Source organism: Prinia subflava, chromosome 24 (assembly GCF_021018805.1).
Source record: "Prinia subflava isolate CZ2003 ecotype Zambia chromosome 24, Cam_Psub_1.2, whole genome shotgun sequence".
Classification (NCBI taxonomy): domain Eukaryota; kingdom Metazoa; phylum Chordata; class Aves; order Passeriformes; family Cisticolidae; genus Prinia; species Prinia subflava.
The window spans coordinates 2,291,534-2,318,138 of NC_086270.1; the positions used below are offsets into that span (position 1 = coordinate 2,291,534).

The 26,605-nt window shown below is 52.6% G+C and overlaps 1 protein-coding gene across 1 annotated transcript in view; it reads right to left on the minus strand.

Moving 5' to 3' along the window:
• CSMD2 (CUB and Sushi multiple domains 2) overlaps positions 1–26,605 on the minus strand; it is a 290,617-nt gene that overhangs the window by 24,752 nt on the left and 239,260 nt on the right. The window contains 15 exon segments of the mRNA XM_063419131.1: positions 1,900–2,073; positions 4,301–4,495; positions 6,639–6,824; positions 10,192–10,380; positions 10,998–11,144; positions 11,915–12,103; positions 13,362–13,475; positions 14,672–14,752; positions 16,763–16,908; positions 17,467–17,644; positions 21,104–21,292; positions 22,929–23,138; positions 24,408–24,524; positions 26,407–26,425; positions 26,427–26,544. Of these exon segments, the coding sequence (XP_063275201.1) occupies positions 1,900–2,073; positions 4,301–4,495; positions 6,639–6,824; positions 10,192–10,380; positions 10,998–11,144; positions 11,915–12,103; positions 13,362–13,475; positions 14,672–14,752; positions 16,763–16,908; positions 17,467–17,644; positions 21,104–21,292; positions 22,929–23,138; positions 24,408–24,524; positions 26,407–26,425; positions 26,427–26,544 (2,252 nt within the window).

Genomic DNA, 26,605 nt, shown 5'->3' on the forward strand with positions numbered 1-26,605 from the left:
AGACACCGGAATGGGCTGGGGTGGAGGGATCCTAAGGGTTGGGACACAGGGACATCTTCCAAGCCCTGGCCCAACTCCCCTTGGTTGGAGAATTTCCAGGGATGGAGGAGCCACAGCTTCTCTGGGCATGGATGGGGTTGGGTCAGAAGGGAATATAAGGATTGGGACACAGGGACACCTTCCAAGCCCTGTCCCAGCTCTCCTTGGTTGGAGGATTTCCAGGGATGGAGCAGCCACAGCTTCTCCAGGCATGGATGAGGTTTGGAGATGCCCGGAATGGGCTGGGTCAGGAGGGATCCTAAGGACTGGGACACAGGGACACCTTCCACTATCCCAGATTTCTCCAAGCCCTGTCCCAGCTCTCCTTGGTTGGAGAATTTCCAGGGATGGGGCAGTCACAGCTTCTCCAGGCATGGATGAGGTTTGGAGATGCCCAGACTGGGTTGGGTCAGACAGGAACGTAAGGATTGGGACAGAGGGACACCTTCCACCATCCCAAGTTGCTCCAAGCCCTGTCCGAGCTCTCCTTGGTTGGAGGATTTTCAGGGATGGGGCAGCCAAAGCTTCTCCAGGCATGGATGGGTTGGGTCAGAAGGGAACGTAAAGATTGTCCAAAGGGACATCTTCCACTATCCCAGCTCACTCCAAGCCCTGTCCAAGATCTCTGGACTCCTCCAGGGATGGGGCAGCCACAGCCTCTCCAGGCATGGGGGAGGTTTAGAGATGCCCGGAATGGGCTGGGTTGGAGGGGATCCCAAGGGTTGGGACACAGGGACATCTTCCAAGCCCTGTCCCAGCTCTCCTTGGTTGGAGGACTTCAAGGGATGGGGCAGCCACAGCTTCTCCAGGCATCAACGGGGCTGGGTCAGACAGGAACGTAAGGATTGGGACACAGGGACACCTTCCACCATCCCAGGTCACTCCAAGCCCTGTCCAGCCTCTCCTTGGACACGTCCAGGGATGGAGCAGCCACAGCTTCTCCGGGCATGGATGAGGTTTGGAGATGCCCAGAATGGGTTGGGTCAGAAGGGAATGTAAGGATTGGGACAGAGGGACTCCTTCCACCATCCCAGCTCACTCCAAGCCCTATCCAACCTCTCCTTGGACATGTTCAGGGAAGGAGCAGCCACAGCTTCTCTGGGGCCATGGATGAGGTTTGGAGATGCCCAGACTGGGCTGGGTCAGAAGGGAATGTAAGGATTGGGACACAGGGACACCTTCCACCACCCCAGCTCACTCCAAGCCCTGTCTGAGCCCTCCTTGGTTGGAGAATTTCCAGGGATGGAGCAGCTACAGCTTCTCCAGGCATGGATGAGGTTTGGAGATGCCTGGAATGGGCTGGGTTGGAGGGGATCCTAAGGACTGGGACACAGGGACACCTTCCACTATCCCAGATTGCTCCAAGCCCTGTCCAACCTCTCCTTGGACATGTTCAGGGAAGGAGCAGCCACAGCTTCTCCAGGGCCATGGATGAGGTTTGGAGATGCCCGGAATGGGCTGGGTCAGAACGGAGCGTAAGGCTTGTCCAAAGGGACACCTTCCACCATCCCAGCTCGCTCCAGCCTCTCTGGACTCCTCCAGGGATGGGGCAGCCACAGCCTCTCCGGGCAATCCCTGCCCGTTGTTTACAGGGAAGAATTCCACCCCAAAATCCAACCCAAACCTGTCCCCTTCCATCTCCAGGCTGCCAACCCCAGACTCTGCTGCCATCAATCAACACCCCCAGCACCTCACACCTCACTGAGGAGGCAGCAATCAACCTCTGCCTCCCTTTCCCACCCCCTGAAATCCCCTCAGGGCGCATTCCTGCCCTGATCAACCCCTAAAACCCCCGAGGAGCCTCCAGGAGCCCTCCCCTGGCCCGTGGGTGCCGGCAGGGGTGTCCCAAGGGATACCTACCCAGGCAGCGCACCTCAGCCCCGCTCCAGAGCCCGTTGGCCATGCACTCCCGCACCCGCGAGCCCACCAGGGTGTAGCCGGTGTTGCAGGAGAAGATGGCAGTGGCCCCGAACGTGGTGAGGGTCCCGATCTTGTTGCCGTTGGGAGGGGTGGGCAGGTCCCCGCAGGAGATAACTAGGACAGATCCCAGAGGGCAGTGAGAAGAGAGGGGTGGGTGGGGAAGGAATGAATTTCCAGCACCAGGAGTTGTTGCCGGGGTGGGAAAGCTCATTAAGGACTTCCAGGAATTGTAACAATTCCAGAGCCGTGTGAGGCGAGGTGACAAAAAGAAGAGCTGTTAATATTTATGCTTTGGGACACGAGGGAAGCACTGAAGACAGGCTGGGAAGGAACCAAAGGAGTTTTTCACACCAGGACTTCCTCACACAGGAATATTTTTCTGTCATTACCCGGTCGCTGGATGCAGCAGGAAGCCTGATTCCCAGAAAACCCACAGGATCATGGAATGGGGTGGGTTGGAAGGGACCTTGAAGGGTCATCTCCCACTTGGACAAGCTGCTCCAAGCCCTGTCCAACCTGACCTTGGAATGGCACCAAATTTCCAATTAAAAGTGACACCCAGCTGTCCCCCACGAGCCGAAATTCCAAGATCCACAGATCCCAGCTGGGTTTTTGGGATGCAGGAACCCCTGCAAACCCAACTCCCCCTCAGAACTCCAGCTCTTGATTTTATCTTCATTTTCTCCTCCTCCGAGCTCTGCAAACCCTCCGGAGCTCCCGCTGGGTGCTCCTGACCTCGGGGCACTGCCAAGATGCTGTCACTTGGATTTAGGTGGCAATAAGGCTGAGGGAACAAAAGGAGGTCAGGCTCCTGCTCCCACCTCCAGAGGAAGAGCTGGCAGGGGGAAAAGCACATCTGTCACCCACGCCGGCAGCCACAGCTCCAGACAAAGGCAGGCAGCAGGGGAGGAGAGGTTTTGCTGTCTGTGTCTGCTCTTGGAGAGAAAACCCCTCCACCTCTGACAAAAGGAGAGATGCAAAGCGCAGCAGCGGTGTCAGAACAACTGAGGGCTGCTGCTGCGGGTTTGATTTGCAGGTGACACTGTTACCCTTGTAAACCTGGTGTTTGTGTGAGGGCTGAGGCTTGACAGCAGAATTCTTTATTTTAGAATTCTTTATTTTTCCACTTTAAAAGCCCTGACTTCAGAGCAGCTGTGACAGGGAAGCTGCTGGGACCCCACAGCAAGAGCTGAGCTGAGGGGTTGGAGATGCCAGAGAGGGGCTGGGATTGAACCAGGAATCAGATCCAGACTTTTCCCTTCATCCCAGCTCCCTTCCAGCTCCCTCAGCTGCTGCCAGCAGTAAATGAGTCCCACACAACAGCAGGGACACCTTCCACCATCCCAGGTTGCTCCTGGGACACTTCCAGGGATGGAGCAGCCACAGCTTCCCTGGAAAATCCATCCCAGCCCCTCCCTGCCCTCACTGGGAAGGATTTCATCCTAAAATCTGCACCAAACCACCCCATCCTGCACCCAAACCTGGGGGCTGAAACAGAGAGGGGAATGGAACTGATAAAGGAGCCTGGAGCCTGAGGCCTGATTGAGCAGAAACAGATAAAGCATCCCTGGGTAGGAGTGACCAAGAAACGCTGTGGAGCTCTGTCATGATTGCCAATTAACTGATGTCATAAAGAAAGAGAAATTGTTACCAAAAACAGAACCCTGCAGAAGTGCTGTACAAGAAAAACCCTGTATAAACCTACATAAACCTATATAAACTCCCTGTTTATATATACTCAATATATTAATTCAGCTTCTGACCAGAACTTGGGGTGTTCCCACTCTCAATCTCCACCACCCAAAGGCCACCATCTCCTTGGTGATCCACCAGCACCATCAGGCACAGGGTTGACCAACAGAGACCCCCAAAATTTGGTTTAACTTATGTTCCTTATATTCCTTTTTCCCGCCGCTAAATAAGGAATTCACACACATTTTACTGCTTCTCCACTGGCCCTTATTTTTTTTCCAAATTTTACATGATCATTTGGTTATTTCAGCCTCAATCTGTAATCCCACCACACCTGTCTGTGAGTCACTCCCCTTTTTCATTATCTCCTGGCATTTTTCACCCATTATTCCCTTCCTTTTAGCAAATTTCCCTTTTTAATTTACCCCCTCCTTGGTGTTTACCCCCTCCTTGGCGTTTACCCCCCTGTTTGCTCCAGCTACCACCCAACTCCTCCCTTCACACCACCAGCAATGCCCAGCACTTCCTAACACCAGGAACTCCCTGAAACCACACCAGAAACCCCAAAACCCCCCTCAGAACTGGGATTTGCTGACCCCAAACACCTTCCCCAGCCCCCGGCGCCACCCTTGGGTGCCCCTGCTCTTACTTCTGCAGGTGGGCGCGGGCTCCCCGATGCTCCAGGTGCCGTTGGCCAGGCAGCTGATGACTCTCTGGCCCGTGTAGTAGTAGCCAGGGTCGCAGATGAGCATGAGCTGGGCGTTGTAGTGGTACTGCACCTCGTAGGTGAGGCGCCAGCGGCCGTGCTCCACCGCGATGCTGCCCACGTCGGGGCACGTCACAGCTGGGGAGGGGCAGAACGGGGAGGAAAAACAGAAAATTCTCAGGGTTGTTGTTTCCCTGAGATTCTCCTTGGGGTTGCTGTTCCCCAAGGTGCTCAGGGTTCCCCCAAGGTTGCTGTTCCCTGGGAGTTTCCCCTGGGTTGCTGTTCCCAGGGGTAATCAGGTTTTCAGGCTTCTCTTCGCCCTGAGTGTTTCACACCAGAGGTAGAGACGACAAGTTGAGTCCAGCAGTTCGTGTTATCAAGGCTGTTTATTCTTAATTATCTCTCAGTTCTTGTCCAGCTCTGCAGGGCGTCTCCAGCAGAGCAGGACACGGGGGGGACTGGGGGGATCAGAGAGCCCCACACCTTATGTACAGTACCCCTGACCCAACCACTGTCCCAGACGTATTTTTTATTTACTAAATTTTGCCAATGCCCACTACCTATGCTAACATGTCAGTTCTACTCTAAACCAATCTCTAAAACCCAACTCAGCACAAGATGGGGGACGAGAGCAAGAACAAGGAGCACAGGGGCCACTCCCCAATTCCTCCATCTTGTCTCCTCAGCCCCATATACTAAGAATCCTAATTTCTATATTTATACTCTACAACAAACCATCCACTACTTATTCCAAATTCCCAGGATTCGTGACTCTTCCTGCATGCGAGTGCTCACTCCCATGGACAGGGATCAGAGTCAGTGTCCTCCTGGGATCCCCGTGGGTCTAACTGACCCCCCTGGACAGACCCCAGACCCCCCTGGACAGACCCCAAATCCTCCAGGGCGGCCAGAGGAATATCCTGGACTCCAACAGAAAATCACACAGAGAGCTGGTTAATCGAGATAAATCGAGGTTAATTGAGGTTTCAAACCCCCCACACCCCAAAAAAATCCCCCCGGAGTGTCCCCCTGGTGGGGTTGTTGTTGAGTGAAGTAAATTCTCCTTTTTAACCCCTCTGAAGTTCCAAGCTAGCTCAGGCCTTAGGAGGCTTTGGAGGAATATTTTATGGATAAAGGACCCAAAAGAGGCTCTGATCCTCAGCTGCAGTTCAAGGTGTTTATTCCAGGTGGTGTCCAGAGGGAAAGAGGGTGTGCACAGGGGAACAGGGTCTTTTCTCAGCTCTCGCCAGGGAGGGGCAGTTTGGGACATTTGGGACATTTGGGACACAGCCAGTGGGGTCAGAAAGGGAAGGAAGGGTCAAACTGCACGGTACAAGCTCTAGGGGACCCTGAGGGGGGAGAGACCATTCCCCAGGGGAATGGAACAGTTGAGGGTTGAAAGGAAAGCTCTCAGGGTTGCTGTTCCCTGAGATTCTCCTCAGGGTTGCTGTTCCCAGAGGTAATCAGGTTTTCAGGCTTCTCTTTGCCCTGAGTGTTTCACACCAGAGCCAGAGCAGCCAGGCTGAGTCCCCAGTTTGTGTTTCCAGGGTTGTTTATTCTTCATTATCTCAGTTCTGTCCCAGCTCTGCAGGGCGTCCCCAGCAGAGCAGGACACGGGGGGGACTGGGCGGCTCAGAGAGCCCCACACCTTATGTACAGTACCCCTGACCCAACCACTGTCCACAATGAACTTTTTATTTACAAAATTGTACCAATGCCTACTCCCTATGCTAACATGTCATTTCTACTCTAAACCAATCTCTAAAATCCAACTCAGCAGAAAATGGGGGACGAGAGCAAGAACAAGGAGCACAGGGGCCACTCCCCAATTCCTCCATCCTGTCTCTTCAGCCCCATATACTGAGAATCCCAAATTCTACATTCACATTCTATGATAAACTAAATACTGCTTATTTTGAATTCTCCCAGCTTGTGATTGTTCACACACTGTGGGCATTCACTGCCATGGCAGGGATCAGAGGCAGTGCCCTCCTGGGCTCTGTGTGAGGCTGCCTGAGCCCCTGGGACAGACCCCAGACCCCCTGCCCGGTCTCCAAACCCTCCAGGGTGGCCACAGGGATGCCCTGGACTCTGAAAGCTTTCCCAGACAATACAACCCATGACATATTGTCCATTTTTGGGTGTTCCTCTGCCCAAAATGTACCTGAAAGCCCTTCAATAAACAGAACTGCTTTTCATCCTGTTGATTTTGTGTGGCTTCTGCTTTTAGGAAGCCCAGAAGGCACCACTGGCTGGAGACCAGGACTGGATCCCCACTCACCCACGCACAGGGGGGGCTGGTTCCCGTTGCTCCACACTCCCTCCTGCAGGCACTCGGCGCTGGGCTGCGCGCCCGGCTGCAGCTGGAAGCCCTGGTTGCACTGGTACACGGCCTTGGTGCCCACCGTGTACTCCTTCCCAAAGACAACCCCGTTCCTCGGGGCTCTGGGGACTCCACAGGACAGAGCTGGGAGGAAAAAGCACAAAAAAAAAAATAAAGTCGGCGAGGAGCTGCTGGTTTTATCCCAAACCGGAATCGCGGATCCTGAATTTTCCAAGTGACAAACTCTGCACGCTGTGGGGAGTGCCCACCCTTCACTCCTTCCCAAAGACAACCCCGTTCCTTGGGGCTCTGGGAACTCCACAGGACAGAGCTGGGAGGAAAAAGCACAAAAAAACCCCAAATAAAGTCGGCGAGGAGCTGCTGGTTTTATTCCAAACCGGAATCACGGATCCCAAACTTTCCAACTGACAAACCCCGCACGCCGTGGGGAGCGCCCACCCTTCACTCCTTCCCAAAGACAACCCTGTTCCTTGGGGCTCTGGGAACCCCACAGGACAGAGCTGGGAGGAAAAAGCACAAAAAAATATAAAATAAAGTTGGCAGGGAGCTGCTGGTTTTATCCCAAACCAAATTCGTGGATCCTGAATTTTCCGACTGACAAACCCTGCACGCCGTGGGGAGCGCCCACCCTTCACTCCTTCCCAAAGACAACCCCGTCCCTTCCCAAATCCATCCTTTCCTCGGGGCTCTGGGAACCCCACAGGACAGAGCTGGGCGGAAAAAGCACAAAAGAAATTATATAAAGTCAGCGGGGAGCTGCGGGTTTTATCCCAAACCGGAATCGCGGATCTTGAATTTTCCAAGTGACAAACTCTGCACGCTGTGGGGAGTGCCCACCCTTCACTCCTTCCCAAAGACAACCCCATTCCTTGGGGCTCTGGGAACCCCACAGGACAGAGCTGGGAGGAAAAAGCACAAAAAAAAAAATATATAGTTAGTGGGGAGCTGCTGGTTTTATCCCAAACTGGAATCACGGATCCCAAACTTTCCGACTGACAGACCCCCATGCCGTGGGTAGCGCCCACCCTTCACTCCTTCCCAAAGACAACCCCATTCCTTGGGGCTCTGGGAACTCCACAGGACAGAGCTGGGAGGAAAAAGCACAAAAAAATATAAAATAAAGTTGGCAGGGAGCTGCTGGTTTTATCCCAAACCAAATTCGTGGATCCTGAATTTTCCGACTGACAAACCCCGCACGCCGTGGGGAGCGCCCACCCTTCACTCCTTCCCAAAGACAACCCCGTCCTTTCCCAAATCCATCCTTTCCTCGGGGCTCTGGGAACCCCACAGGACAGAGCTGGGCGGAAAAAGCACAAAAAAAATTATATAAAGTCAGCGGGGAGCTGCTGGTTTTATCCCAAACCGGAATCGCAGATCCTGAACTTTCCTACAAACAAAAGGATCACGAACTTTTCCTGACAAACCCCGCATGCCCTGGGGAGCGCCCACCCCTCATAAAGGCCCAGTTTTGGAACAGCAAAGCCAATCCTCAATCCCAGTTTCTCCTGGAAGAGGCTGTGGCTCACATTTCCCACAATCTCTGTGCCACAGGGTGATCAGCAGAGCGCTCCTGGGTTTCCACACGGAGGATCCGATATTGGGAACGCTCTGTGTTCACACCCCACAGCAGCACCCACCCCAAACCCCTCCCCAGGAGCGCCCCTGCATCCCAGAAGGCAGCAAATTGTGTAATTACGTTGTGGCAGAAGGGAGGCTAAATTTAGCCTCACGGCTGAGGAGGTGGAGGGGGGAATTGAGGGGGAAAATGGAAAAGCAGGCGCGGCGCCAGCAGCGCTCCAGAGGGGAGGCTCTGCACCATTCCTGCTGGAATCCTGGGCTCTGGAACAGGGCAGGCAGGGGACAGGCAGGGGACAGCCAAAAACACACAAAGAATCACTCAAAGAATCAGCCATTGATGCTGTTACCCTTTTTCCCAACCCTGGGAATGCCAGCGCTGGGAAATGTCCCCAAATCTGCTTCTCCAGCAGCACGAGGAGGAGGAGGAGGAGGAGGGAAAGCAAATCCAGATCTGACTCCAAATCACCCTGTCAGATCCACATCCCTCCTGTCTGGCCAGGGTGGGATGCCCAAGGGAGGAGCAGCCAGGACCTGGGAAGCTCCTGAAGGTTCTGTGGGGTTGGGAGAGGAGCAGAACCTGCCAGGACACACAGCCCTAACCCCTGATCCCAATATCTGCCTGTGCTTCCAGACAAACCCCTTCCCTCCTGCAGCAGCCCCGAGCTACTCCACCACATTCTCCTTCCCTGTGCACAAAAACAGGGCTGGAAAAGCAGGAAAAGTCACTTTTTGGTGACGTGGAGCCCAAAACTTCCATGTGCAGCAGCAGCAGCAGCAGAACTCTGGGTCTCTCCCCGTGCAAGTCGCAGCTTTGATCCCAGCACGGAGCAGGATCCCAGAGCAGCTGGCAGTGCTGGAATTCCGAGGGGTGTGAGCAGCTCCGGAGGCAGGCTCAGGCCTGGCAGCACTGCTGGTGACAGCAGTGTCACCGCAGCCAGCTCAGCTGGCCAATCCCTCTCCAGGCCTGGTGTCTAGACAGGCTGCAGGGCTGAATACCAATGGCCCTCCCTGGGAAAAGAGGGCACCTGGAAATTCCAACCTTTCCCCTGCTGTTCCCTTTTCCTGGAGAGTGGAGGAAAGCTGAGCTCCTCCCATCCCCACCCAGGCCTGCTCCTTTCTGCTTTTCATTCCCTTAATGCTTCCCAAAAATTGTCCCTTTTATTTATCCCCAGGAAACCGAGGCACAGGGAGGGGCAGGAGCTCCAAACTCCAGGGGCTGAGCTGCCTCTTGCCTTAAATCCACGGAATCATGGAATGGTTTGGGATGGGCAGGAGTTTAAATCCCATCCCACCCCCTGCCATGGGGACACCCTGCACCACCCCAGGGTGCTCCAAGCCCTGTCCAGCCCGGCCTTGGGCACTGCCACGGATCCAGGGGCAGCCACAGCTGCTCTGGAAAAGCCATTCCAGCCCTCCCCACCCTCACAGGGGGGAATTTCTCCCCAATCTTTAATCTAAACCGGCTCTTGGCCAGTTTAAAATCAGTATTAAGTTTTCCAGGGGAAAAGGGGAAAAGGGGAAAAAGGGAAAGGGGAAAAAGGGAAAGGGGAAAAAGGGAAAGGGGAAAAAGGGAAAGGGGAAAAAGGGAAAGGAAAGGGAAGTTCAGGGAAGGGAAGTTCAGGGAAGTTCAGGGAAGTTCAGGGAAGGGAAGTTCAGGGAAGTTCAGGGAAGTTCAGGGAAGTTCAGGGAAGTTCAGGGAAGTTCAGGGAAGGGAAAGGAAAGGAAAGGAAAGGAAAGGAAAGGAAAGGAAAGGAAAGGAAAGGAAAGGAAAGGAAAGGAAAGGAAAGGAAAGGAAAGGAAAGGAAAGGAAAGGAAAGGAAAGGAAAGGAAAGGAAAGGAAAGGAAAGGAAAGGAAAGGAAAGGAAAGGAAAGGAAAGGAAAGGAAAGGAAAGGAAAGGAAAGACGCTCTCACCTTGGCACAGGGGGATGGCCTCCCTCCAGTGGAAGTGCCCCTGGGGGTGCTGGGCGCAGGTGCTGGTGCTGTGTCCCACCAGGCGGTAGCCGGCGTCGCAGCCGAAGCGCACGGCGCTGCCGGGGCGCAGCCCGGAGTGGCTCAGGATCATCCCGTGCGCCGGCGGCTGCGGGAGGCTGCAGTAGGGGGCTGCAGGGAGGGAGCAGGAGGAAAATCAGTCACGGGGGGCAGCGTCAGGGACGTTCCCTTCTTCCCCCTCGCAGGGATCACACCGAGCTGCCCCGAAAAGGGGGAATTCGAAGCGGGGAGGGAGCGCGGGGCTCTGGTCCGAGCCTCACCCAGCTCCAGGAGTAAGGAGTCCTTGCTGATAATTAAATATTCCTTAATTCATTTGCTGAGCAAAGTCTGGACAGACTTTTCCAGTGCCTGAGGGTGATGAAACCCCAAAGGTTTCTGGTTTCATCCAGAAACCTTTCCGGATATCCGTGGCATTAACGACTCTCCACATCAGGCACCTGATTCTGAAGAGTGGTTGGGAAATGAGCCAAAGCCCCAAGATTTCTCCTCAATTTCTCACACAGTCCTGGCCATGGTTGTTACAGAGTGGTTCAGACACCACCAAAGCTCCAAGGCTCCTCCTGGCCCAACCCTGCCTTTCCCAGCCCCATCTGCTCGGAACGTGCCCGGCTTTGTGCCTCCCCCGCCTTGGCAGCTCCTGCCCCCACAGCTGGATCTCTGCAGGAATTCCATGGATTCTCCGGGCTCTGGAGCTGCTCCTGCTCCTGGCAGAGGCAGCTGGGACTCACCGGAGTAGCGGATTTTGAAGCCTTTCCTGTTGTAGGCGTGGTCGGAGGACCAGCGCAGGAAGACGCTGTTCCCGCTGCTGGTGACGCTCAGAGGCGCCGAGTAATTCCCACTGAGGGACAGCAGCAGGGGGCTCTGCCCGGAGGGACCTGCAAGGAGGGAGGGAAAAGTCACTGTTAACCTTTCCTTTTTCCTTTCCTTTCCTTTCCTTTCCTTTCCTTTCCTTTCCTTTCCTTTCCTTTCCTTTCCTTTCCTTTCCTTTCCTTTCCTTTCCTTTCCTTTCCTTTCCTTTCCTTTCCTTTCCTTTCCTTTCCTTTCCTTTCCTTTCCTTCCCTTCCCTTCCCTTCCCTTCCCTTCCCTTCCCTTCCCTTCCCTTCCCTTCCCTTCCCTTCCCTTCCCTTCCCTTCCCTTCCCTTCCCTTCCCTTCCCTTCCCTTCCCTTCCCTTCCCTTCCCTTCCCTTCCCTTCCCTTCCCTTCCCTTCCCTCTTTCCCTTTTCCTTTTTCCCTTTTCCTTTTTCCCAACTCATCCTTTGCAGCAATCCCTGCTGCCATCCCTCTCCCAGGACTTTCCCAACTCCTGCCCCTTGGAAAAAATCCTTCAAATCCATTAAAAAAAAAATCAAACTACAGCTATTTCCTTATGCAAAGGATCAGTGAGGAGCCTTCTGGAAGGCCAGCAGGAGCTTCCAGGTGGGCCTGGAACGCTCCTTCCCCCTGGATTGCCGCGGGATTCTGGAATGCCAGGAAGGTTTGGGGTGCCAGGAAGGTTTGGGGTGCCAGGAAGGTCTGGAATGCCAGGAAGGTTTGGAATGCCAGGAAGGTCTGGAATGCCAGGAAGGTCTGGAATGCCAGGAAGGTCTGGGATGCCAGGAAGGTTTGGGATGCCAGGAAGGTTTGGGATGAGGGGTGAGCCCCGTACCATCGAAGATCTCGAACTCGTCGAACTGCTTCTCGCTGAGGAAGTACTCGATGGTGAGGGAGATGTTGTATCCCGGCTCCACCTTCACCAGCCAGGAGCAGGTCTGGAAGTGGGGATAACTCCCCAGGGAGCTCTGGCTCAGGATCACCCCGCTGGAATCCGTCAGCAGCTGGTTCATGGGGCAGTGCACTGCCGAGGGAAGGGAACATTCCCGGTTTTCACGGGAAGGGAACATTCCCAGTTTTTCACGGGAAGGGAACATTCCCGGTTTTTCATGGGAAGGGAACATTCCCGGTTTCTCACGGGAAGGGAACATTCTTGGTTTTCATGGGAAGGGAACATTCCCGGTTTCTCACGGGAAGGGAACATTCCTGGTTTTTCACGGGAAGGGAACATTCCTGGTTTTTCATGGAAAGGGAACATTCCCGGTTTTTCATGGGAAGGGAACATTCCTGGTTTTCATGGAAAGGGAACATTCCCAGTTTCTCACGGGAAGGGAACATTCCCGGTTTTTCATGGGAAGGGAACATTCCCGGTTTTTCACGGGAAGGGAACATTCCCGGTTTCTCATGGGAAGGGAACATTCCCGGTTTTCATGGGAAGGGAACATTCCCGGTTTTTCATGGGAAGGGAACATTCCCGGTTTTTCATGGGAAGGGAACATTCCCGGTTTTTCATGGGAAGGGAACATTCCTGGTTTTTCACGGAAACGGAACATTCCCGGTTTCTCATGGGAAGGGAACATTCCCAGTTTCTCATGGGAAGGGAACATTCCCAGTTTCTCACGGAAAGGGAACATTCCCGGTTTCTCATGGGAAGGGAACATTCCCGGTTTTTCACGGAAAGGGAACATTCCCGGTTTTTCATGGGAAGGGAACATTCCCGGTTTTTCACGGAAAGGGAACATTCCCGGTTTTTCACGGGAAGGGAACATTCCCGGTTTTTCATGGGAAGGGAACATTCCTGGTTTTTCATGGGAAGGGAACATTCCTGGTTTTTCATGGGAAAGGAACATTCCCGGTTTTTCACGGCAAGGATGGAAGCACCAAGGTCTGTCCTGATGAGGTTGCTCAAGGCAGAGCACAATCCCTGCACTCCTTGATCCCCGGGGCTCCGAGAATCCCAAAATCACAGAAATCCCGACAATTGTCACGCTTAAAGAAAAGAGCAAAAAGCAGCAAAGCCAACAAACCATTCCCACTGCCTCACTTCCCAAAACCAGCAGCACCCTGAGGCACAAAACCCAGGAATTCCCAGAAACTCTGTTAGAACCAAGGCTGGAATTACAGCTCATCCCACGGAATTGTCAACTGGGATATGAGAACTCCAATTCCTGCTCCTCCCCAAATCCCGCCCTCCCAGAGATGGGAAAACAAACCCCAAGGATGAAAAACGAGCTGGGAATCCTTCCCCGAGCGGGGAAATTTGGGATTTGGGGAAGTTTTACCCTCACAGGTGGGTGGGGGTCCCTCGAACTGCAGGTGGGTGCCCAATTTGCAGGTGAGGATTTCGTTCCCGATCAGGGTGAAGCCGGGCAGGCAGCGGTACCTGACGATGTCACCTGGAAGGGAGGGAAAACAGGGATGGGAGGGGGAAACGCACAGAAAAAAGGGGAATTAGGGGGTGAAAGGGGGAATTGAAGAGATGAAAGGGGGAATAGAGGGATAAAAGGGGAAATGCAGCGATAAAAAGGGGAATTGCAGGGATAAAAGGGGAAATGGAGGGATAAAAGTGGGAAATGGTGGGATAAAAGGGGAAATTATGGGATAAAAGGGGAAATAGAGGGATAAAATGGGGAAATGGAGGGATAAAAAGGGAAATTAGGGGATAAAAGGGGGAATTGGAGAGATGAAAGGGGGAACAGAGGGATAAAAGGGGGAATGGAGGGATAAAAGCGGGGAATTGTAGAGATAAAAGGGGAAATAGAGGGATAAAATGGGGGAATAGAGGGATAAAATGGGGGAATAGAGGGATAAAAGGGGAAATTATGGGATAAAAGGGGAAATTATGGGATAAAAGGAGGAATAGAGGGATAAAAGGGGAAATGGAGGGATGAAAGGGAGAAATGGAGGGATAAAATGGGGGAATTGCAGACATAAAAGGGGAAATAGAGGGATAAAATGGGGGAAAAGAGGAATAAAAGGGGGAATTGCAGAGATAAAAGGGGAAATAGAGGGATAAAATAGGGGTATAGAGGGATAAAAGGGGAAATGGAGGGATAAAAAGGGAAATTAGGGGATAAAAGGGGGAATTGGAGAGATGAAAGGGGGAACAGAGGGATAAAAGGGGGAATGGAGGGATAAAAGTGGGGAATTGTAGAGATAAAAGGGGAAATAGAGGGATAAAATGGGGGAATAGAGGGATAAAAGGGGAAATTATAGGATAAAAGGGGATATTATGGGATAAAAGGAGGAATAGAGGGATAAAAGGGGAAATGGAGAGATAAAAGGGAGAAATGGAGGGATAAAATGGGGGAATTGCAGACATAAAAGGGGAAATAGAGGGATAAAATGGGGGAAAAGAGGAATAAAAGGGGGAATTGCAGAGATAAAAGGGGAAATAGAGGGATAAAAGGGGGAATTGGAGAGATGAAAGGAGGAATAGAGGGATAAAAGGGGAAATGGAGGGATAAAAGTGGGAAATGCAGAGATAAAAGGGGAAATTATGGGATAAAAGAGGAAATGGAGGGATAAAAAGGGGAAATGGAGGGATAAAAGTGGGGAATTGCAGGGATAAAAGGGGAAATAGAGGCTTTACCGATGCTGAACTCCTCGTTCTCCGCGATGATCTCGGCGTTGGGGACGACGGTGGGGGGCTGGCAGCGGAAAAGCTGGAAAGCTGGGAAAGGAGGGAACAGCAGCACGTGCTGAGGGCAGGCACGGTGGAAAAAGGGCAATTCCTGCTCCTTTCCATGAGGAAAATCCTCCCCCTTCCACAAGGAAAATTCTCCTCTTCCACAGGGAAAATCCTCCCTTTCCACAAGGAAAATCCTTCCCCTCCATGAGGAAAATCCTTCCTTTCCACAAGGAAAATTCTCCCTTTCCACAAGGAAAATCCTCCCTCTCCACAAGGAAAATCCTCCCTCTCCACGAGGAAAATCCTTCCCCTCCATGAGGAAAATCCTTCCCCTCCATGAGGAAAATCCTTCCTTTCCACAAGGAAAATTCTCCCTTTCCACAGGGAAAATCCTCCCCTTCCATGAGGAAAATCCTCCTTTTCCATGAGGAAAATCCTTCCCTCTCCACAAGGAAAATCCTCCCTAAGGAAAATCCTTCCCCTCCACAAGGAAAATTCTCCTCTTCCACAAGGAAAATCCTTCCCTCTCCACGAGGAAAATCCTTCCCTTTCCACAAGGAAAATCCTCCCCCTCCGCAAGGAAAATTCTCCCTTTCCACGAGGAAAATCCTCCCTAAGGAAAATCCTCCCCCTCCACAAGGAAAATCCTCCCTAAGGAAAATCCTTCCCTCTCCACAAAGAAAATCCTTCCCCTTCCACAGGGAAAATCCTCCTTTTCCACAAGGAATATCCTCCCCTTCCACAGGGAAAATCATCCCCCTCCACAGGGAAAATTCTCCCTCTCCACAAGGAAAATCCTTCCCCTTCCACAAGGAGAATTCTCCCTCTCCACGAGGAAAATCCTCCCTAAGGAAAATCCTTCCCCTTCCACGAGGAAAATCCTCCCCTTCCACGAGGAAAATCCTCCCCTTCCACAAGGAAATTCCTTCCCCTCCACAATGAAAGTCAATGCTCAGGGATGGTGAAAAAGGGCAAAATTTGCAAAATTTTGTGAAAAAAACTGGGCTGGAAAACTTCCTGCAAAAAAAAAAGGACTGAAAAACTCTTGACGAAAAAAAATCAACCTGGTTTGAAAAATTTTGTGGTAAAAACTGGGCTGGAAAACTTCATGGAAGATCTGGTCTGAAGAAATTCTTGGAAGAAACTGGACTGAAGAAATTCTTGGAAGAAACTGGGCTGGAAAAATTCCTGGGAACAAACTGGTTTGAAAAACTTTGTGGGGAAAAAAAATGAGCTGAAAAACTTCACCGGAAGAAATGGGCTGGAAGAACTCCTGGACAAAAACTGATTTGAAAAACTTTGTGGGGAAAAAAATGGGCTGAAAAACTTCCTGGAAGAAAATGGGCTGGAAAACTTCCTAGAAAAAAATTGGTTTGAAAAACTTTGTGGGGAAAAAAGTGGGCTGAAAAACTCCCTGAAAGAAACTGGGCTGGAAAAATTCCTGGGAAAAAAACTGGTTTGAAAAACTTTGTGGGGAAAAACAATGAGCTGAAAAACTTCACCGGAAGAAACCGGGCTGGAAAAACTCCTGGACAAAAACTGATTTGAAAAACTTTGTGGGGAAAAAACTAGGCTGAAAACTCCCTGAAAGAAACTGGGCTGGAAAAATTCCGGGGAAAAAAACTGGTTTGAAAAACTTTGTGGGGAAAAAACTGAGCTGAGAAACTTCACTAGAAGAAAATGGGCTGGAAAAATTCCTAGAAAAAAATTGGTTTGAAAAACTTTGTGGGGAAAAAACTGAGCTGAGAAACTTCACTAGAAGAAAATGGGCTGGAAAAATTCCTAGAAAAAAATTGGTTTGAAAAACTTTGTGGGGAAAAAAGTGGGCTGAAAAACTCCCTGAAAGAAACCAGTTTGAAAACCTGTGGAAAAAAAAATGAGCTGAAAAACTTCCTGTGAAAACCTGCCCTGAAAAACTTCACTGAACAAACTGGGCTGAAAACTTGAGGTAAAAGGGGTTTTTTTTTTTGCATTTTCCCTGAATATTTGCATTTATTTGCATTTTCCCCAACATTCCCAACATTTCCCTTATCCCAGGCAGGCAGTGCAGACCGTAGAAATAAATGGCGAAGATGCCTCCGTTGGCGGCGTCGCTGTGGAATTTCAGCAGGACCTGGTTGGAGGAGCTCTGGGCAGATTTCTTGGCTGAGTTCCCTGTGAACACCCCCAGCTGCGGGGCTGTTTGCTGGGGGCCATCCCTGAGGGCAGGAACACAAGGAAAAAGGAGATTTTTCCAAGGATTTCACCCTGCTCTCAATGCCCAGGGACTCCTCCCTTTCCCACACCCACAGCTCAGACTCCTTCAACCTCTCCTGGCTCCTGGTGTTCACCCAGCTGAAATGTGAAACACAAATTCCACTTTTAACCCCAGAAATTGAAGATTAGGACCTGTTTCCTAAAGGAATTTCCCTCCCTGTTTGCCTCAGAGGATGTTCTGAGGGTCAAACATTGAATGCTACAAGCTCAAAATTCGATCACCAACTCTTTAATCACAGCTCCTTCGGCTGCCTGAAGTTGATAATCTCCATTATTATGCACAATTAATATTTTTATTTATAATTTATAATTTTATTAATATTTTTATTTATTCATATTAAAAGAAAGCTCAAAAAAAAGGTAACCTCTCCCTTCTCCAAAACACCAGGAAGCTCCCAGGCTGTAAAAGGCGATCCCAGGAATCCCATTCCCAGTTGCTGCTGTTTAAAAACCAGGAATATTTCCCAAAATAAATCTTCAGGGTGATTCCCTGTACCCACCAGACGGTGATGAAGTCGTTGTAGGGCTCAGTCTGCAGCAGGGTGAAGTTGAGGTGGATCCCATATCCCACGGGCACTGTCAGGAGCCAGCTGCAGTCCTGGGAATTCGGGTACTGGTTGGGAAATCCAGGGGAGTAAACGGTGCCATTCTGGGCAGTGACATTGCCCCCACAGGGCACTGCAGGGGAGCAGAGAGAGACACAGACCCAGTGAGCAAATATCCCCTTAAACATCCTTACATCCCATTTTTATTCCCCCCTTTTTTTTTTTTTTTTGGTGTTTTTTGTTGTGTTGTGGTTTTTTTTTTCTTTTTTTTTTTTTTTTTTTTGTTGTTGTTGTTGTTGGTTTTTTTTTTTTTTTGTGGGTTTTTTTGTTGTTGGTTTGGTTTGGTTTTTTTGTTTGTTTTTTTGTTTGTTTTATTTGTTTTTTTGTTTTTGTTTGTTTGGGTTTTTTTGTTTTGGTTTTGGTTTTTTAATTATTTTTTGGTCGGTTGGTTGGTTTGTTCGTGTTTTTTTGTGTTTTTTTGTGGGGTTTTTTTGGTTGGGTGGGTTTTTTTCGGGTTTTTTTTTGGTGGTTTTTTTTGGTGTTTTTTTGGGGATTTTTGGGGGGGTTTTTTTGGGGGCTGGGGTTTGGGTTTTTTTGTTGTTTTTTTTTTATATAAAGGTCACAATTCTGGAAGATCTTGGCCTGACTTGCCTCAAATAAATCCCCTCTGCTACAAGCACATCCCACATTCCCAACTTGATTCCATGACAATGGAATCAAGCTGGGAATTCCAGTTAATTCCAGTTAAACCATGGAGCTCTTCAGGTACTGCCTGCTCAGTCCAGATGTGGATCTCATCCAGCTGTGCACAGAAACTCCCAGAAACTCCCAGAAATTCCCAGAAATTCCTCTCCCATCCCACTGAGAGCCCCTGAGCTCCTCCAGCTGCACCCATGGGAAACAGCCTGGGATGGATCACCCTGAGGGAAAATCCATGGCCTGGATCCGGCAGCATGGCAGGGAAATGAGGATTAGGACAGGGAAATGAGGATTGGTGTAAAAGGGAAATGAGGATTGGTGTGCCAGGGAAATTGAGATTGGTGACAGGGAAATGAGGATTGGTGTAAAAGGTGAATGAGGATTGGTGTAACAGGGAAATGAGGATTGATAACAGGGAAATGAGGATTGGTGTAACAGGGAAATGAGGATTGGTGTAACAGGGAAATGAGGATTAAGACAGGCAAATGAGGATTGGACTAACAGGGAAATGAGGATTGGTGTAACGGGGAAATGAGGATTGGTGTAAAAGGGAAATGAGGGTTGGTGTGACAGGGAAATGAGGATTAGTGACAGGAAAATTAGGATTGGTGTAACAGGGAACTGAGGATTGGTGTAAAAGGTGAATGAGGATTGGTGTAACAGGGAAATGATGATTGGTGTAACAGGGAAATGAGGGTTGGTGTGACAGGGAAATGAGGATTGGTGTAATGGGGAAATGAGGATTGGTATAACAGGGAAATGAGGATTATGACAGGGAAATGAGATTGGTGTGGCAGGGAAATGGGGATTGGTGTAAAAGGGAAATGAAAGTTGGTGTGGCAGGGAAATGAGAGTTGGTGTGACAGGAAATGAATATTTGTGGGGCAGGGAAATGATCTCTCTCTCATTAATTCAGGGTTAATACCCCAAACCATCCCTCCTGTGCAGGAGCAGCTCCATGAATCCCTCCCTGCTGATCCAGGTTGGAGCCAAGCTCCAGCTCTCCCCAGCCTGTGCTCAAATCACCCCAAACCCCCAAAATCCCGAGGGGCCAAGTCCAGGCTCTGATCCCTGGGCAAACTCCCAGGGAGGCTGGAAAAGCTGGGCCCTGTGCCTTGATTGCAGAATTACAGCTTCTCTTTTAATTAAAGGAGCTGTCAGCGCTGAGGTGAGGGGTGCAGACTAAGGCAGCGCGTCCTCCCTGCCTGCTGCCAGGAAAAATGGGGATTTTTCCCCCTTTTTTGGGGGAAAAAAAGGCAGGAAAAGGCAACTCATCCACTCCTTTAGCAGCAGGAAGAGCCCAGATGTACTCAGGGACCAGCAGCAAGGTTGAGTCCCAGCCCTCAGCCCTCTGCTATTTGCAGAGCCAGAAATCCTCTTCAAATCCCAAAGCCAGGGCAGAAATGGTTGTTTGAGCTGGCAGAGCTGATGCCTGAGGGAGCTGAGGGTTTAATCCCACTCCCAGTATCCCCCAGTATCCAGCTGGGAACAGGACAGGCTCCCCTGAGCCTGAAGAGCAGCTGAGGATTGAGCTCTTTGTGTTCTCTGGGGTTCAGGGACTTAACAGAGGGCAAATATCACCCCCCTGCCTCCTCCCACAGCTCCTGCAGAGCCAGGGCTGATAAAGGTCACAGCTCCTGGGAAATCTCCAATAAACTCGTCTGAACTTCTTAAAGTTCACCTGGAACCCTCCTGGAAGCAAATCCCACCCAACTCCGGCCACCAGCCCGAGGGGTGAGAGGCTGGAACAGCCACGAGGGGGTTGGAAAAGAGAACTGGGACGAGTTTGGATGCCTGGGATGTAAATCCAGGTGGGCCCAGGAGACCCCAGGTGAGCCCAGGTCATGCCCGGGTGAGCCCAGGTCATGCCCGGGTGAGCCCAGGCCATCCCAGGTGAGCCCAGGTGAGCTCAGGTGTGCCCAGGCCATGCCCTGGTGAGCCCAGGTCATGCCCAGGTGAGCCCAGGTCATGCCCGGGTGAGCCCAGGTCATGCCCAGGTGAGCCCAGGTCATGCCCGGGTGAGCCCAGGCCATGCCCAGATGTGCCCAGGTGATCTCAGGTGAGCCCAGGTGATCCCAGGTGTGCCCAGGCCATGCCCAGGTGAGCCCAGGTGAGCTCAGGTGTGCCCAGGCCATGCCCAAGTAAGCCCAAGTGAGCCCAGGAGATCCCAGGTGTGCCCAGGCCATGCCCAGGTGAGCCCAGGTGAGCTCAGGTGTGCCCAGGCCATGCCCAAGTGAGCCCAGGAGATCCCAGGTGAGCTCAGGCCATGCCCAGATGAGCCCAGGCCATGCCCAGGTGAACCCAGGTGTGCCCAGGTGAGCCCAGACCATGCCCAGGTGGTCCCAAGTGAGCCCAGGTGAGCCCAGGCCATGCCCAGGTGAACCCAGGTGTGCCCAAGTGAGCCCAGGAGATCCCAGGTGTGCCCAGGTGAGCCCAGGTGAGCTCAGGTGTGCCCAGGCCATCCCAGGTGATCCCAGGCCATGCCCAGGTGTGCCCAGGCCATGCCCAGGTGAGCCCAGGCCATGCCCAGGTGTGCCCAGGCCATGCCCAGGTGAGCCCAGGTGAACCCAGGTGTGCCCAGGTGATCCCAGGCCATGCCCAGGTGTGCCCAGGCCATGCCCAGGTGAGCCCAGGCCATGCCCAGGTGTGCCCAGGCCATGCCCAGGTGAGCCCAGGTGAACCCAGGTGTGCCCAGGTGAGCCCAGGCCACGCCCAGGTGATCCCAGGTGAACCCAGGTGTGCCCAGGTGAGCCCAGGCCATGCCCAGGTGAGCCCAGGCCACGCCCAGGTGATCCCAGGTGTGCCCAGGCCATGCCCAGGTGATCCCAGGCCACGCCCAGGTGAGCCCAGGTGTGCCCAGGTGAGCCCAGGCCACGCCCAGGTGAGCCCATACCTTCACACCTGGGCAGGGGGTGGTCCCAGTTCCTGTTGGTGCCGTGCTGGCAGGTGAGCACGGGGTGTCCGATGAGCTGGAAGCCGGGCAGGCACTCGAAGGAGATGGACTGGCCCACGTTGTAGCCGGCCCCTCTGACCACGCCGTTGGCAAAGGGCTCGGGGTCGGGGCACTCCTGCAGCTCGTAGGCTGGGGGGACACGAGGGGAACCTGCTGGGGTTTATTCCAGGGATAATATCCCAGGAAATTCCCCCCAGCAGGAGGGGAAACGGCCCCGAGCTGTGCCAGGGGAGGGGCAGGAGGGCAGCAGGAGGGATTTCTCCATGGAAAAGGTGCCCAGGGAGGTTTGGAGTCCCTGCTCCTGGCAGTGAGGAGGGGACTGGACACAGGTTGGGCTCCGTGACCTTCACCCTGCTCACCCACGGGTGCTTGGCTCCTTCCTCCTCCCACAGCAACTCAACTGAAGGAAATAAACCCTGCTGAGCCTGCCTGGAGCCTGAGGGGACCCTCGAGCTCCAGGTCCATCCCCACCCTGCTGCACCCCTCGCTCCCCTCCCAGCTGGGATATCTGCCCTGAGGAGGGGTGGGAGTCAGGCAGTGACCACGCTCCATCCCAAAGGAGGGGCCAGCCTGGCTGCAGCTCATTTCCAGGGCAATTCCCAGGAGATTTCCCAGGGAAAAACTCCCAGGAGATTTCCCAGGGAAAAATTCCCAGGATATTTCCCAGGGAAAAACTCCCAGGAGATTTCCCAGGGAAAAACTCCCAGGAGATTTGCCCATCCCTGGGTGCAGCAGCCCATGAATCACCTGAGGCAGGCAGGAAAAAATCTTATTTCAATTTATCAGAGGTTTTTCCTGCTGGTCCCCTGGCTGTGTCACACATTCCCTCCCTCCCTCTCCCTGGATCTCCTTCCCACACCCCACAGCTCCCAGCTCTTCCTCGCTCTGCCCAGGGTGAAATCCATGAGCTGCCCTTGGCATCCTCTGCCCCTCTGGATTCCCACGTGCCAGGGCAGGAGGGCAGGGAAGACCAAGAGGTTTTCAGGGACACTTGTGGAGGCAGAGCTGGGGGCCAGGCAGAGCCAAAAATTCACGTTCAAACGAGGAGAGGCTTTTTCTGCAGCCAGGGCAAAAGCACCTCCATCCCCATCCCCTCAAAACTGAGGGCACCTCTTTATTTGAACAACTCCTTTCTCTCCTTTCACCCTCTGAATTCCCACGTGCTCAGCACAGGAGGGCAGGGAAGACCAAAAGGTTCCCAAAGATGAAAAGGCAAAAATTCATGTTCAAAATAGGGGAAACCTGAGGACTCCAGCCAGGGAAAAAGCACCTCCATCCCCATCACCCCCAAAACTGAGGATTAAAACTTTATTTTAACAACTACTTTCTCTCCTTTCCCCTCAGCTCTCCAAGCCAGCCCTGTGCTGTCATTTGGCTGCTTCATTATTTACCCAGCCCTGCACCAGGCTGAGCTCAGGGACTCAGCTGAGAGGGAAAAGCAGCCCCAACACTCCAAAACAAACTCCGAGGGCTCTTCCCTTTGCCCAGGAGCCAGGCTGGAAGTGAACCCGGCTGGGAGGAATTCCAAGGCATTCCAAGGAATTCCAAGGAATTCCAAGGCATTCCACTGTCACAGGGACACTGTGTCTTGCCCTTGGGGGGAACAGATCCCTGTTATGAGGATTAATCACCCTCTAACACCTTTCCACTCATTTGGGTTAAACCCTGACGGAATTAACTCGGAATTAACTCCACAACCACGGAATTAACTCCACAACCAGGACTCTCCCTCCACCACCCCCAGGGCAGGACTGTCCCTCCTCACCCTGGTACTCCAGCTTGAAGCCGGGCTTGTTCTGGGAGTGGTCGCTGTGGAAGTAGAGGGTGGTCTCGTGGGAGGTGGAGAGCAGCGAGCCCGGCAGCTCGGCGCCGCTGAAGCGCCCGATGACGCCGCTGGTGTCGTAGGGCCCGTTCCGGATCTCCACAAAGTCGTGGTTGGGCTCCGTGGAGAAGTTCAGGAACTGGATGTGGGCACCTGGAGAGGGGGGAGGAAGGAGGAGTTTGGCGCTGAAACGGCAGCTGAGCTTTTGCACCAGCACCAACCCCAGCAGCGACATCAGCTCCAGCATCAGCACCAACAGCAGCTCCAAGATCAGCATCAACCCTAGCACCAACCCAGCTCTAATCCCAGCAGCAACATCAGCACCAACCACAGCATCAACCCAGCTCCAACAGCAGCTCCAAGATCAGCATCGACCCCAGCATCAACCCAGCTCTAATCCCAGCACCAACCCCAGCAGCAACATCAGCTCCAGCCCCAGCTCCATCCCCAGCACCAATCCCAGCTCCAAATCCAGCACCAATCCCAGCTCCAGCCCCAACCCCAGCAGCAACATCAGCTCCAACAGCAGCTCCAACATCAGCTCCAACATCAGCTCCAACCCCAGCTCCCAGCTCCAATCCCAGTTCCAACCCCAAATCCAACCCCAGTTCCAACCCCAGCAGCGACATCAACTCCAGCAACAGCTCCAAGATCAGCACCGACCCCAGCATGAACATCAGCACCAATCCCAGCGCCAACAGCAGCTCCAAGATCAGCTCCAGCATCAGCACCAACCCAGCTCTAATCCCAGCAGCAACATCAGCACCAACCACAGCATCAACCCAGCTCTAATCCCAGCTCCAACCCCAGCAGCAACATCAGCTCCAGCCCCAGCACCAATCCCAGCTCCAACAGCAGCTCCAACATCAGCACCAACCCAGCTCCAGCTCCAACTCCAGCACCAATTCCAGCTCCAAATCCAGCACCAATCCCAGCACCAACCCCAGCACCAAACCCAGCAGCAACATCAGCTCCAACATCAGCTCCAACAGCAGCTCCAACAGCAGCTCCAACAGCAGCTCCAACTCTGCTCCAACCCCGGCTCCCAGCTCCACTCCCAAATCCAACCCCAGCCCCAACCCCAGCACTTCCCACGCACAGAGCCCAGGACAGCCCGGGCCCTCAGCAGGACTGTGACTGCCCTGGGGACACAGAGGAGCTCTGGAGTGGAGATCAGGACTGCGTTTATCCCTGTGAGGGTGGGGAGGTCCTGGCTGAGGTGTCCCAGAGCAGCTGTGGCTGTCCCTGGATCCCTGGGAGTGTCCCAGACCAGGCTGGATGGGGTTTGGAATGAGATGATCCCTTCCCCTGGCAGGGGTGGAATGAGATGATCTTTGAGGTTCCTCCCAACCCAAACCAGGGTTTCTCTGATTTTTCACCCCTCCTTCTGTGACAGCACCAACCCAAGCCCAGCTCTCTCACCAAACCCCACTGGCAGCAGGATCCTCCAGGTGCAGTCCAGGTTGCTGGGATAATTTCCTGGGAAGCCTGGGCTCAGGAGAACTCCTTCCATCTCTTCTGCTGTTCCTCCACACTGGGCTGGGGAAACAACAGCGCCCACGGTCAGGATCCGGCCACAGGATCCCTCCTGTCCGGGTGAGGGCCGGGGGAAATCAGGGAATCAAAGACTCAGGAATGGAGGTGCCTTTCTCCTGCCCTTTGGAGATGAAAACGGAGCCCAGGGATGCAGTTTGGGCTGTCACAGAGGGAGAGCCAGGTCTGAGCAGTGGGAGAGGGGATGGACCCCTGCTCTGCCCACAGACACTGCATCAAATCAGGCACCAGCACTCGCCTGAAACCTCAACCAGCTCAAAAAACCACTGTGGAGAAGCTGAGTGATCCCGTTTTGACTCCAGTTACAGCCTCCTCCTCTTCCTCCTGCCCCTCTTGCCAACCCCTGGGCAGTCAATCACTGATAAATCCAGCACAGAGCGTTTGTTCACCGCCTGCAGCCAACTGCCAGCCCAAAAATGTGTTTATAAAAGGCACCAGGTGAAATTTAAACACTGACAGCACCTTCTCATGCTTCTCTGGGTGACCTCCACCTGGTCCCACCCAGCCAAATCCAGCCAGGTGCTCTCCTAACACGCTGTGACAGCCAGGCACAGGCTCTTTGTCCAAGATCTCATTACCCCGGGCTTGCTCCTAACGAGGTTTCTCCCAGAAGATTTCTCTTTCTTTTTCCTGCTAATGGCTCTTTAATAGAACTGCCTCTGAATTATTTAGAAGCTCAGCAGCTGGGGGAAGCAGACCAGGAGAAAAATCAGCAAACTGTGCTGGGAGCAGGAGGTGGGATGGACATGGGACAGAGCCCCAGGACTGTCACACCCACACGGGTGACACGGGTGACACTCCTGCCTCCAGGTGTGTTTCTGCCTCCCTGCAGCTGCCTCACCTTTCCCAGGGGTGTGAAAAGACAGGCACAGCCTAAATCCTGCTGGCCTGGGGGGCTGGGGCTGGTTCAAAGATCCAAACCTGTGCTTTGGCAGTTTTTGGGATCCTCCTGCACGCTGGGATCTCCCAAGGGCTTCATTTTTGGGCTTCTGCTCCCCTTCAGAGCAGCTCCCAAGGGAATGGGTCCTTTAGCTCAGTCATTCTCCTGGAAATGTCTCTCTATTTATTCCTGGCCCACAGATCATCAGATAAAAGAACTGTTGGCTCTTATAATTACTTTAAAGCCAAATGATGTAAGCTGGAACAGCAGGAGCCTGAAATAACTGTTAACTAAAGCTATTAAATGCATAAATGTCTCTCTCGGAGCTGCAAAATGGGCAATATGAATATTAAACATCTACATTTGCTAAAAGCAAATGACTGAAAATAATAATAATAAAAAAAAAAAACCCTCCTGCAAGTTCCCTTCACCTCTGGGATTCTTTTCCTCGGGAGCTTTCACAGGGAAAATGGAATTTCCAGAACTGGACACGTGAACAGATCTGAGGGTAAAGAGCTGGACAAGTGACCTGTGGTCACCTCCTGGACACCAGAGTGGCCACAGCAAGTTGGGATCCTGGAGATACCAGGCCCCAGTGAGAGCAGCAGCTTTCCACAAAAACAAACCACGCTCCAGATGGGGGAAAAAAAATCCTCCACCCATAAAACCAACCCGCTTCCAGCACGAGGAAATTTTAGGTTTTCCCTTTTGAATGGTTTCAAATAATTCTGTGTGTCACATTTTGTGCTGCAGCCACATCTCCACCATCCAAAACAAAGCACTCCAGGCAGCCACGGGGACTTCTCGGGCACAATTTCCCTGGCAACAAACAAAGATTTTTTTTTCTTTTCTCCACACTTGTAGAACCAACCTGAATTTCTCCGAATCAGCTCTTTACCCTTGGGTTTTTTTGTTGATTTTTTTGGGTTTTTTTTGTTTTAGGGAAGGGTTATAAATACCAGCCAGGTAGAAAGAGCAGAGTCCTACCGATGCAGAGGGGTGGGGGGGTAATTCCAGCGGCGCACCGTGCCCGGCATGCAGGAGATGTGGGAGTGACCCTGCAGGGATGGAAAACAACACAAAGGGGTGGTGGGGTGGATAAAAACAAGGAGAGGGAGCCTGTCCCTGTCCCTGTCCCCGGCAGGAAAGAATTCCCTGCAATTTGGGTCTGATCTGATCCAAAAGG